Genomic DNA, 13538 nt, shown 5'->3' on the forward strand with positions numbered 1-13538 from the left:
AGCCCCCCCCCTATCAGAATTATGTTTAACTCGTCTGAGGTTGGTTTTCTTGGGCGCACGCCTCTGCGTTTCTTGTGAGCTTCCCTCACTGCTTATTTCTTATCCGTTTGCGGAATTAAAGGCCTCCCCTTCTTCTCGGAACTCTGGAGTTATAATCGTCATTGTCCTAAGAGTGTGAGATTGTCCTTGGTAATATTCCTTCCATAATTCAATTCCTTCCTTCCTTCCTTCCTTCCTTCCTTCCTTCCTTCCTTCCTTCCTTCCTTCCTTCCTTCCTTCCTTCCTCCCTCCCTCCCTCCCTCCCCTTCCCCCCTCTCCACCTATTTCCTCCCTCCCTCCTTCCCCATTCATTTCCTCCCTCCCTCCTCATCTATTTCCTTCCTTCCCTCCCTCTTTCCTTTCTTCCTACCTTCCTTCATTCCTCCCTCCCCATCTTCTTTCCTCCCTCCCTCTTTTCCCATCCATTTCCTCCCTCCCTCCCCATCTATTTCCTTCTTCCCCTCCCTCCCTCCTTCTTTCCTCCCTCCCTCCCTCACTCCCTGACTGCCTTCCTTCCTTCCCTCCTTCCTCCCTCCCTCCCTCCCTTCCTTCCTTCCTCCCCCCTCCTTCCTTCCTTCCTTCCTTCCTTCCTTCCTTCCTTCCTTCCTTCCTTCCTTCCTTCCTTCCTTCCTTCCTTCCTTCCTTCCTTCCTTGTCTTGAAAACCGGTCTGATTTGCGCGGCGTTGCAAACCAGGCGCTGACCCGCCCATTGTTTTGATCGCTGCGCTTAAGACGTACCCCGCCCCCCCTTTCCCTTTTGATGTCGTACCAAATACTGGTATGTATTTTGAATATACATTTCAAACTCCTCGGCTCCCCTTTGATTATCTTTGCCTGACTTGAGCGAGAGCCGCGGATTCTTTAAGATCAGTCGCGCAACCGCCTTCCAAGGCTTTTAGGGGGGGGGGGGGGGTTGGTTTGTTTTAAGCAGGCTTTCCTTCCCTATCAATCTTGAAACCCTCGAATAACTCGATCGCCTTTTGGGAAGGGGGGGAAAGGGGGGAAGGGGGTGGGGAATGAGCGGCCCAGGCGTCTTTTCTCCGCTACGATCAGCCGCTCAGGTAATTGGGTGCTCCTTACCTAGAGAACTTAACACCGGCTGGATAAGAGAATTTCCTTCAGACGGGAGATTAGAGTCCAGGCAGACAGAACGAGACGCCGGGCCTCCCTTTGATGGGAATCCTTCTCACTAACGACCCAACTAAAAATGGTTCTTGTCATAAACAGGAACTGAATTCCAAGGTGGGAGTAAGAAACCACAACCCCCCCCCCCCGCCCTTTGTGGAGAGGGAGGGAGGGGCGTTGAATGAATGCAAGAAAGCGCAGCAGATAAGATCCACATCCTCGAATCCAAGGCAAAAAGCCGCCTTCCAGGCCGAAATCTAGAGACTCTCAACATTCCCATTTTCTCAGCATTCCTTTTTTTTTTTTTAATGCAATATTTCTGCTTTCTCCGTACCTCTATTTTCGGCGCCCTGCTTTCTCCTTCTGAACAACGCAGGCCGGGAAAAGTGTAGAAACAGTTGCACAAAACTCAAGGGAGACGGCGGCTCAAGTTTCAATCGACTAGGGATGTGGGGGTTTGGCGGAATTCTAAAACCACTGTAGGATTCCCACCAGGCTGATTCTTAGTCTTGGCTGTTGGCCAGGAAAAGTGTAGAAACGGGTTGCACAGAACTCAAATGGGGGGGGGGGGAGGGGGGGAAAGAGAGACAGCGGGTGTACAGAAGCGCAAGGCTCAATTGACGAAGGATCTGGGAGGGTGGCGGGATTGTAAAACGCCACCCAACCCAAGCGCCGTTCGCGACGCTGCAGGTTAGAATCCACAGCTTTCAGAGGTCCTTACTCCAGAGAAGCCCCGTAGCCTCAAGCGACGGAGACGTCATTTGTTCTGGCTTTGGGCAATCCGGTATTTTTAAAACGGAGTCGCTTTGCAGCCGCCTAATAGCCACGTTGACGGTCCAGGGAGCTGTCCATTTCAGCACCACCAGCTCGCCTATCCGCCGCCGCTACGATCAGGATATTTTAAGAGCGTTGCGCGTTTCCAACGCTCCTGTTTCGCCACCGGCACATTTGAACACCAGCGTTCCCTCTAAACTGGGTGAGCATGAGCTCGCTCGCAGATTTTTTAGCCTCCACACATTTTTTGTCTTCGCTCCGGAGAAACGGCCCCAGAGCTCGCTACTAGCTCGCAGGTGTAATGCCAGGAGCTCACAAAGTAGAATTTCTGCTCGCAAGACTCTGCAGCTTAGAGGGAACATTGGCTGTGGCTTTTCTCTGAGGCCGATTTCGCGCTAGACTTTAAATCCTGCTTTAGCCCTGTCCCTAAACTGACATTCTACACATCATAGAATCAGAGAGTCAGAGAGTCATAAAGTTGGTTTTTCCCCCGATTCTATGATTCTAGAGTAGAATGTCAGTTTGGGGACAGGGTTAAAGCAGGCTTAAAAGCCTAGTGCGACATTGGTCTAGAGTTTCGCCGGTCAAATGATTCGCAATGGTGTCACAGGCCGTGAGCACACGCGTCCACCAATAATGCACGCCCCGATCCCCTTTCAATGCGCTTTCCGACTGGATTTGACGGTGTGAACTTGCAGAACCCCGTTGTATGATTGTGTGTGCGTGATCACACAGCCTCACTCTCAAATAAACGCACACGCGTTCCTCAGGGGCGCAACTCCAAATCGGCAGAGAGACGAACCACCCAAAATAATAATAATAATAAATAATAATAATAATAATAATAATAATAATAATAATAATAATAATAATAATAATAATAATAATAATAATAATAATAATAATAATAATAATAATAATAAATGACGGCACCAATTCGGAATCCGTCCCCGGGGGAGGGGGGTGTCGGGGGGAACCTGATGACTTAAGGGAAACTCCGTCTGCGCGAATGGAAAGGCCCACAACCGAGTTCCTTCCCAAGTAATGCGTTTTGGGTTGGGTGTGTTAGACAAAAGGCGGTCGATCTACGCGGTGAAAATACCCGATTTCACGCCTTTGGAGGAAAGAAATGGCTGACATGGACCCCGCGAACCGCTGGATTTCAGAATAAAGGACCGAAAGCAATAAACTACCGCCGCTAGCAAGCCAATGAAGCCAAACTCATCTACATCCTAATATTCGCTCTCCCCTTCCGTGTTCTGTAGGAGAATCGAATTTCCTTATGCTTCGGAAACGTGGGCATATCTGTCTATATATTTCCCGAAATATACACGGATTCCTCCCAAATGCAGCTCATCTCTCGATCGTAACTCTGAAAACAGATCTCTTCCCCCCAATGGGCTTTGGTTGTTGTTAACCTTTTGCCGTATTCTATCCGATCGGAAAGAGAACCGCGGAGCTGCCTACGAAGCCGCTGCCTTCCTCTGAAAGTCTCACATTTCCGCGATTCACACAACCGGATCCCTTCCCCTCACGCTTTTAGGCGGCGACTGTGGAGTTAGGGCGTAAATCCTCTTTCTCCCCCCTCCCCCCCCAGCCCTCCTCGCAATCCAGCCATCTAATAGTTTCAGACGTGTGTAGAAATCAGCCCAAGACCGCTTTCCCGGTAGACTTTGACCGCTGCTGCCTTGCTGCCTTAAAAACACCGCCTCCTCACTGAATTCAGCCATCCTCGCGAACCACAACAGTTCCGTCTTCCAATGGAACTTTTCAGTCGACGGTGACTTCGGAACAAGCGAAGTAGGCAAGGCAAACGAGGGTGGAAATAGGCCAGTCAGTGGGCAGAAAACACCCCCTTTCCCCAGACTGTTCCCTAATAAAACAAAATAGGAGTCGATTGCAACTTTGAGACAACTTAGTTTTATTCAGCACGTAAGCTTTCTTGGGCATGCAGGCTTCTTCAGACGAGTGTGCATGCGCACGAAAAGCGTACCTTCTGAATAAAACGAAGTTGGTCTTAAAGGTGCAATCGACTCCTATTTTGTTCTACTGCTTCAGACCAACACGGCTGTCTATTTTGTTCCCTAATAAATTAACCCGATTGTCTCGGAGAATAAAGACTGTGGGCGCACCCACATTCCAATGACTAATGCATTTGACATCCGGATTCTGCTCTTCTTACACAGTAAAAAATCCGGATGTAAAATACATTAGTCAGTGGAGCGTGAATACACCCTGTGTGTGGGTGGGGTGCGTTCACACGTCACTCAATAATGCTTTTTGCAGCTGGATTTTTTTTTTTTTTGCTATTCTTACACAGTAAAAATCCAGTTGCCAGATGCATTATTGGGTGTCGCGTGAACGCACCCTGTAAATTAACCCTATCCTATCCCCGAATAAAGGCCGGCTTAGGAACTTCAGAATGCACCGTTTTGTCGGACAACGTGTCTTCCCAAGTCGATTTTCAAAACTTCTATCACACTGAGGAAAAAAAAAAACCCCTGAGGAAACCCCTGAGGGAAACCACTGAGGAAACCACTGAGGAAAAAAAAAAAAAACCCAAGCGTATTGGGGAGTGGGGGAGATGGGAGGCAGGCCTCACTTACCAAAGCGGTCGTTTTGGCTCTGAGATCCCACTGGTTACCCAAGGGCGCATTTTTTTTTAGGGGGGTGGTGGTGGGCTAAGGGCGGCTGTTGTTATCAAAAAAAAAGTTGTAACGAATGGTTTTGAAATTCGCTTACCTCTCCTTATCACCCCGCCTTGGCCGTTCAGCACCAGCCCGCACTGAGCCTCCACCGAACCCTGGAACAGAGGAAAGCAAAAGAGAAGAAAAAAATCAGATCTGATGCTGAAGAAATGACCCGAAAAGCCAAGAATCTGTCGGAGCAGACTTGGCGTTCTATCCGCAGTCGAAGTTTACCGAGCGGATATGGGATTTAAAGGCCTCCCCTAGATCCCCCCCCCTTTTAGGAAATCGCTTTATTAAAAAAGAGAAGCGGGTGGCCTTGTATATTTCAGAACGTCAGGAACGGACAGCTCCCTCTCCGAAGAGAGAATCCGTTCCCCAGTTCTCAGATATGACGATCTTTTGTTTGGGTGATTGACTGACAGACAGACCAAAAAATAAAAGGAAGCCGGTGAGGATGGACTTGACAAACCGGGGACGTCTTGGCGAGGGGGGGGGGGGCGGCGGAAAGAAGAGAGAATTATTCCCAGACATGAATCCGATGACAGATCCGTAGGAAATCGACCCCTCCCCGATGCAATGTATTGTGTGGGTATCTCCGCCTTGTCATGTTCAAGTGTGGCGATCGTTTTTCTCGGGATTAGCGTCCGTCAAACAAAGGCGCGAAGAAGGTTCCAAGCAAAGGCGCAAACCCGAAAGATTTAGCGCCCCGGTTGGGAGGGTTACGCCGGAAGGACATTGGCCAGGCGTCCCCCCAAAATACCTGGCTGAACTCAACTGCGCTATGGAGCAGGGCAAAGCGGCGAGAGCGCCCACGCCGGCTTCGAACGGGATTCGGATCACCGCGCGTAGGTATCCGAAGGATTGGGCTCGCCTCCCCCCAAAGGCCGCCCTCTCTCTCGAGGAGGCGAGCGCTCTGTTCTCGGCTTTCGTTACCAGCTGGGAATGGCAATTCTTTTCTTTTCTTTTTTTTAAAAAGTCGAAATCCGCCTTCCCCTCGATGAACTTCCCTGCGACCCTAAATCCCTTTTTTTTTTTTTTGCGCTGTGGAAATATGTTAAAAGGGGGGCATTTTCCCTTTAACCAACAAACGAGGATTGGGCGACATGAAAGAGATCTTTAAGAGTGTTAACCTATTCAACGAACCCGTGAAGAGTTTAGCGCATGCAAAGAAAGAGTTGGTGCATAATATTTTTTTTTTTAAAACAACAACAACTCTACTTCTCTCTCTCTCTCTCTCTCTCTCTCACACACACACACACACTTTACAGTCTTCCTTGGTTTTGGCCATATTGAGGCTGACCTGGGGGGAGGAAAAACCCACCCTTTTCAAGGGCCTCTTTTGAGTTTTAAGTGTTCTGCCTTAAAGTGATTATGAAATCAATATGGAGGGGGAGAGAGGAAAAAAAAAAAACTGGGCGACTGAGCATAAATTAAATCGCTGACGGGAAAAGGTGTGACAGTTTCCTTTGTTGCCCATGGAAAATCTTTTTAGGGGACTCAAAGATGCCCATTCGGGCTCCCACACTCCTTGCATCTGTTCGGTTGACTTAAAACAGCCCTTCTGAACGCGGGGACCTTCACTTAACATTCTGAGCAGGATAGGAAAGTATATTTACATTCGTTGCATCGGGAACGAAGCATATGTTGATAAAGAAAGTAGGACCGGGAAGGGGAGGTGTGTGGCGGGGGGGAGAGAGAAGGCGAAAAGGCTGGCCAAGAAAGAACTTCAACTTCGGCCTACGCTTTCCGGGGGGTCGGGGAAAAGAAACCCACAAACGTTGGCCCTAAGCATTCGAGGGGAAATGAACAAACCTTTTTTCCCAGGTGAAATTAACCAAGGGTTGTTTTTTTTTTTTTAAGGATGAAATTGACCCGCGTTTTCAAGCCGAAATCGACAAGCGTTTTCAAGGCGAAATTGACACGCACACCCAGTAAAATTAGCAAACCGGGGGAAAGCCAAAGAAACCGGGCCGGATGGGGGGATTTTTTTGGAGGGGAGGGGGGGGGGGTCTGCATCACACACATGCCAAACCCCAATAAACCTTGTGCGCAAAAGAAAGAGAAACTATCTTAAATCGGCTTTATGACGCCTAACTGTTAGGATGGCCATCATTGCTAGGATCTGAAAAACTTCAAGGTTAGCTGATACACGGAAAATCTCGAATCTACACGTTCTCTTTTCTCTCCTTGGGAAATACACGGGAAATCACGAATCTAGGCGTTCTAGAGCTTTAATCCTGGTTTAACTCTGTCCCCAAACTGACTTTCTGCACTAGAACCAGAGAAACCAACGTTATGACTCTATGGTTTTAGTGTAGAGAGTCAGTTCGGGGACCGAGTTAACCAGGATTAAAGCTCTAGAGCGAATTTGGTCTTTCTCTTTCTTGGATAATACACGGAAAATCCCGAATCTACGTGTTTCCTTTTTCTCTTTCTTGGGTATTAATACAGTTTTGGAGTCTAAGGAAAGACGGCAGTCTCTCTCTCTCTCTCAAAACGTGGGTATATAACTAGTCCTTCAAATCTGTCTGCCCTCAGGTTCTTGGATGGGGGTGAGGGGTGGGGGGGCAGGGGGAGAAGGAGGGCGGGAGCCCAACGCGTTGTTTGGTCGGATGACATTGCATAAATGCCCCGTTGAATGGGGCTAAGTCGAAAATTGGATAAACTACGGTGCTTTTTCTTCGCCCGGGATTTAGGCATTGTCCGCCGACTCGCAAACGTCTCTAATCCCTTCTTTTGAGGAGAGGGGAAGGGGGGAAAAAATACAAGCCTTTTGTGCGGGGCGTTGGGGGGGGGGGGAAGTGTACAACTAAAAAAAAAAATCAGCCGCAGACGCGGTTATAGTATATATAAAAAAGGAGTAAATAGGTCTTATTGAAACGAAATCGTGAATGGCAGATTCGGGAGACGAGGGAGGACCAACAGAATGGGGATTGTTGTGGGGGGGAGAGAAGCGTAGAAAATTGGCTTTTTGGAGGGGGGGAAAGGCAGGTTTTTGGAGGGAACCGTTGCCTCACGGACCTGGGTTGGTTTTATCCCTACCTACGCGAACGGAAAGGTCTCTCTTTTTCGCAGATCCTGAAAAAGACAAGCGAACAGATCCTAGTTCCCCTCCTTCCCCCTTGTTGAAAGAGAAGGGAGTTCCTTTGGCGAGGAAGGGAAGGTGGTGGGAAATGTATCCCAACAGAAGCTTTAAGAAATAAAAAAATAAAAAAGAGGCCTTGCCCGCCATCGAACTTGATGCCTCGCGTGCAAAAGCGAGCGAAGCCCAACGCCGCCGCCCCCCACCTCCCTGTATCCCAACGCCCGACCTGACCGCTAAAAAACCCCTCTCTTTGGCGTCTTTCTGGCAATCTCTGAAGTTTGGATTCGACAACGCTAAAAAAAAAAGAAAGAAAGAAAGGAAAAGGAGGGTGCGCTGGGGGGTGTGTGTGGGGGGAAACGGGGGTTAGAAACAAATAAACAGATGGCCACAAAAGAGGGACGCGGCCCGGGAAGGCGAGGGACGAAAGCAGGTAGATGCCATACAATTGCGGCTTAGAAGAACTAGGCGATTGGGCCGAGGGGGGGACGCTTTTAGACGGACTGCTCCGGCTTTGCGCTGCGCTGTATGGGCCTTCGCGCGCCCTTGACACTCCATTCAGCGACGCGGCACTGCCCGAACAGCATCCCGCGTGCGCCTCAAGCGCCATCAGGGCGCCGCGGGCTTCTGGCGACCCCCAGCGAAGGGCTTCGAGGCGAAGAGTTTCAGCAGAGGCGTCGGGCCGCGACCTTCCTCTGCAGAGCCGGCCTAGGAGCCTTCCGGGCTGAGTTGCGGAGACTGGGCTGAGCCGCGCTTGCCTTGTCTCTGTCTCTCTCTGGGCCTCTCCACCCTGATAAAGTGAGGCCTTTCGTCCCGCCTTCGTTGCAAGGAAGGCGGGAAGGGTTGGAAAGAAGGGGTCGCCAGTAAGGGAACGCTTAGACGCGGGGCAGGGGGCTGCGTTTCCCCAGGAAACGGTGTCCTCTTTGGATGGTACCAGCTGCTGGGGCCCAGGTCCACTAGAACCCTAAAGGCCTTGCGAGGAGGCGGGTGGCTTTCCCCTGCCTTCTTTCCCCCCTTTCCCAGGTCCTGGCAGTCCCCATATCCCCGCCTCAGTGTTCCCTTTAAGCGGAGTTAGTGTGAGCTCACAGATTTTTAGCCTCCTGCTCACACATTTTTGTCTTCGGGAAAATAGCCCCAGAGCACCATCATTTATGCCGTCGCTCACACCTTTCACGCCAGGCGCTCACAGCTTTAATAGCAATAGCTCACAAAGTAGAATTTTTGCTCACAAGACTGGGCAGCTTAGAGGGAACATTGCCCCGTTAGTTCCCTTTTCCCCTCCTCCTGGCAGTCCCCATAGCCTCTCGCCTTCCCCCTGCTTCTTTCGCTTCTTCGCGGCCCTTCACCAACCAGGGCTTGCCTGCAGAGGAACCGGTGGGTGGGCCTCGCAACCCCTGGGCTGCTGGGTTGTTTGGGGTCCCCCGCCAGAGCGGCTGAAGGGCCCAGGAGATGGCTGCGACGGGGAGGGAATAGCCCTTTTTGGGGTGTGTTTTTACCTGCAAATCGTCCGCTCCCGAGGCGGCCAGGGCCCAAGCCGGGTCCGGGCAAGAGCCTTGGTCCGGGTGCATCCCATACTGGGAGCCATGGCTCATGAGCGACAGGTCGTGGCGGCGGTAGGCGTCGAGGCAGCCCAGCTCCCGCCGCTGCTCGTCCAGGCACGACGACTTGAGCGCCCGGGCGTTGTGGAGGTTGATGAAGTCGGCCGGCTCGCCAAGGTGGATCTGCTGGTAGTACTGTTGCGAGTGGTGGAGCGAGTTCAGGGAGTAGGCGTCCGGGGTGACCGCCGGGTGGCTGTGCTGGAACTCGTAGTGGAAGGACTGGTGATGGAGGGGGGTGTACTGGTGGTTGGTGGAGAAGTAAAGGGGAGGCGAACTCGGTGCCGGTGGTGGAGTAGGTGAGCGGGAGACGACGAGGAGTAGGCGACAGTGGAGTTGGCCACCGACTCCAGGCAGCCCAGCTGCATCAAACGGTTGCTGTTGGATCCGTCGTGACGTATCTGAAAGAAGAAGGGAAGAGGTAACCCCGATCCGGCAGGTGGGACATGGGGAACGGCGTCTCTCCCGGACCCCCGTCGCCCGCATCGTCCGCCCCCTAGCCCGGGCGTCTCTGGTCGGAACAGGCGCCATGGAAACTTCTTCGCGCTCTTGCCGTGGGGGGGGTCTGTTGCCAGTTTGTTTGTTTTTTTAAAGAGGGGGAGGGAGAGAGAGAGAGAGAGAGAGAGAGAGAGATACAGAGAAAGAGAGACCCCCACGTACGGAAGCCACCAGTCCGCCCCGTCTAGAAACCCAATGGCGACTTCGGGCTGTTGGATCGAGCGCAAATCACTCACTCCCCAGCGGTGCGCGCAAAAAAAAAAAAAAAAAAAGGTCGCTCCGATTCTCCACGATCCTAAATTTCTGCCTTTCCAAAAGAGGCGTCAGCTCGGCGCCCGCTTTCCACCCCTCTGGGTTTCAGAGAGTCAGGAATCTCTCCTTCCCAACACCGAAGCGACGGTCAGGCTCTCCTGGCTTCTCTTCCTCTCCCCCCACCCCAAACCAAGTTTCCCATTTCGGCTCTCGGGCTAGGCTTCATCGTCTCGCCTCCCCCCCCCCCCCCAGCTCCGTTCCTCGAGATTCTCTGGACTCGACTCCGGTTTCCGTCCCTGCGCCCGTTTGAACGCGGCCAACGGAGCCAGCACAGTCCGCGGGTGCGACAGATGTCATAACGAATTTTCGCCTTTCCCCGAGTACTCGCTGCCTCTTTCACGAGCCGGATTATCATTAAACCTAACGGCCCGATGCGGATTAAGGAGGGGGGAGAAAAAATGGAAGCACTCACACACACACACACACACACACATAGGAAGGGTACACACTCTCTCTGTGTGTGCCTTGCCGGTCTGTCTCTCTCTCACACACACACCGGCGCCTAAGCAGAGAGAGAGAGACACACACACACACGCGCACACACACCCCTATACACGCGCGCACACACACACACAGAGACACACACACACACAGACAGACGCACACACGCAAAAAAAAAAATACCTCTGCATCGTGGACTAGTCCTGGAAAAGTCGTTGACATGGTGGGTTCTCCGATAAGACGCACCCGGATCCGAGCCCTTCTCCAATTTTTTTTTAAAAAAGGAGAACGCGCACAACACACAAAAAAGCGCCACACAAAGCCGTAGACACACAATCGTTTTTTTTCTTTAAAAAAAAGTTAAGCCACAGAGGGGGAAAAAAAAAAATCCAGATCCCCACTTTTTTTGTGGGGGGGGGGGACAATCTATATGTGTAGCTATAGGACACCCTTCTCTGTATCGCTAGAATATCGCTCTCTTAAATCACAAATTGATTTTTAGCCCGTCCTGTCTTGCATAGCCGGCCAGGTTCCTTTTGCCTCTCTTCCCGCGCTGCCTTTTTGCGAAAAACCGGGCGGAACAATTTTCCCCCTCTGCACAAAAGCCGCTCTCCGGTTCAGATTTTGTACTTGCTGGGTATTTCTTTGGCTGATGTCGTAGGTCCCTTGGTAATATAGAAGTTTTGAAAATTAAGCATCAGCACTGCGAACTGGGGAGGACAATAGATGGAGCGGCTTCATCCCAGGAGACAAGGAATAAATATTGTATCTTCCCCTAATAAGGAACGGGAGTTTCTTTCAACGTTTTTCTACATTTTTTCCCTCCTTCGCTCGTTCAGAACCGGGTTTTTTCCTTTCTTTCTCTTTCCCCCCCTTCGCCAACCTAAATGGGGGAGACCTGATCTTTTCCAAACAGGCCTTTTTAAAGACATATATTATTGGGGAATGAAACAGAGGAGAGCTCCTAGATCGATTCCCAAGTCTGTTGTTAGATAGATTGATTCCCAAGTCTGTTGTTAGATAGAGAAACCTCCTGTTTTTTCCCCCCTTCCGTTGTATGTTGTTGCTTTAAAATTATTATTATTGGAACACTGGCCTACAAGGGAATATTTGGATTGTAGGAAACTGGATCTCTCTCTGTGCGTGTGTGCCTGTCTCACTCTGAATTTTAAAAAGCAACGCTTTCGGATGTTTCTGTTGGAAGGAAGAATAGATGGAATTTATCCACGCGTAGCCTAATTCTTTAACATAGAGCCACTTAGACGAAATCACACCTGGGTTTGTTTTTTGTTTTTTTTAAAAACGGGCGTTTCTAAGGAAGGACTTGTAGGATACCTCTAAGTGTCCCCCGAATGCTTTTTCTTTCTTTTTTTCTTTTTTTTTAACATAACGGAAAGGAGAAAGGATCTGGCGACGTCGGTGCATTTTAGACCCAACCGGGGAAGGGATCTGGGGGTGTCCAAAGAAACCCCCGACAACCGTGTTGGTCTAGAAGGTGCAGCTGGGTCCGGTTTAGCTATTTACACACACGCCAACACAACACACACTCAAGGCGCTTGCGGAGGACAAGGGGTCCTCAAACGCGGGGGCAACGCCAGGGGTGAGCGTCCACCTCTTTAGCGGGGTTTTTTTTTGTGTGTGGGGAAACCGAGGCACCTGGGGGAGCCGGAGAGGTTTCTACGTTGCGGCGTTCCAGAGTTACCTCTAGACACGGGTCGGGGAGGCAGCGCTCTGCGTTCCGACATGATCTGTCTAGCCCGAGTTCTCTCCCCCCCCTCCCAAGAGATCTCCACCCAGGCTGGGAAACTTGCTCTCCAGGCGCGCGGAGGGACGACCCGAGGCTGCCCGCGGTTGGGGATCGAAGCGGAGCTGGGGCGCTCTTAATTGCGCGTTAATTCGGGGCGCTTTTTAAGTGTTGCGGGAAAGCGCGAAGGTGTCTTTAATAAGGAGCCGCCGGCGAAGAGACATGTGGCGCTCTCTCTCTCGCTCTCAAAAAAAAAATCCATCTTGGGGAGGGCTTCTTGGTGTCTGCTCGGGCAAGCACTCACTAGAGCTGTCATTCAAGCGCGCCGGGCTTTATACGAACGGACAAAGGCACACGACTCGCATTGAAGCGCATTGTCTGAAATGGAAAAGCGCGATTATCCAGACCGGCGCGGGGGTCAGCGGCAGACGCCTGGGCCTCCCTCTCGTCCTCTCCCTTCCCCAAGCCCCCCGGTCCTGGAGGCAGCAGAAATGGTCCCCATTGCCTCCCTTGGTGGGGAAGGAAGGAAGGAAGCCATAGGAAGGAAGGAAACCATAGGAAGGAAGGAAACCATAGGAAGGAAGGAAGGAAGGAAGGAAGGAAGGAAGGAAGGAAGGAAGGAAGGAAGGAAGGAAGGAAGGAAGGAAGGAAGGAAGGAAGCCATAGGAAGGAAGGAAACCATAGGAAGGAAGGAAGGAAGGAAGCCATAGGAAGGAAGGACGCCATAGGAAGGAAGGGAGGAAGGAAGGAAGGAAGGAAGGAAGGAAACCATAGGAAGGGAGGGAGGAAGGAAGGAAGGAAGGAAACCATAGGAAGGAAGGGAGGGAGGGAGAGAGGGAAGGAGGGAGGGCTTGATCTCTATATTTTAAACTCATTTCACATAACTGTTCATCCATAGTTACAGAAATCTCTGATTTCTCCATTTCGGGTCATATTCAAAGCGCCTGAGCAGATCAACTCGCCCACGCTTACTCCCAGGTGAAACTCCTCGACCAGCAGACTTACTTCGCACTGGGGCTTTAATCCCGGTTTAACTCTGTCGCCGAACTGACTTTCTACACTAAAACCAATGAATCATAGAATTATAAAGTTGGTTTCTCTGATTCTAGTGTAGAAAGTCAGTTCGGGGACAGAGTGAAACCAGGATTAAAGCTCCAGTGCGAAATTGGTCACATATTAGCCGGTCAAAGCGGGGGACGAGTCCGGGAAGAGCATGACCGCCACGCTGGGCAGTTGGA

At 51.1% G+C, this 13538-nt stretch overlaps 1 protein-coding gene across 1 annotated transcript in view; it reads right to left on the reverse strand.

Moving 5' to 3' along the window:
* The window catches only part of TFAP2D (transcription factor AP-2 delta), a 68358-nt gene extending 57580 nt beyond the window's left edge, over window positions 1-10778 (reverse strand). Inside the window, 5 exon segments of the mRNA XM_060257549.1 lie at window positions 4681-4741; window positions 9207-9569; window positions 9571-9612; window positions 9614-9706; window positions 10740-10778. Coding sequence (XP_060113532.1) covers window positions 4681-4741; window positions 9207-9569; window positions 9571-9612; window positions 9614-9706; window positions 10740-10778 — 598 coding nt within the window.
* Window positions 10779-13538: the final 2760 nt, after the last annotated feature.

This window comes from Heteronotia binoei, chromosome 1 (genome assembly GCF_032191835.1).
Source record: "Heteronotia binoei isolate CCM8104 ecotype False Entrance Well chromosome 1, APGP_CSIRO_Hbin_v1, whole genome shotgun sequence".
NCBI classification, from domain to species: Eukaryota; Metazoa; Chordata; class Lepidosauria; order Squamata; family Gekkonidae; genus Heteronotia; species Heteronotia binoei.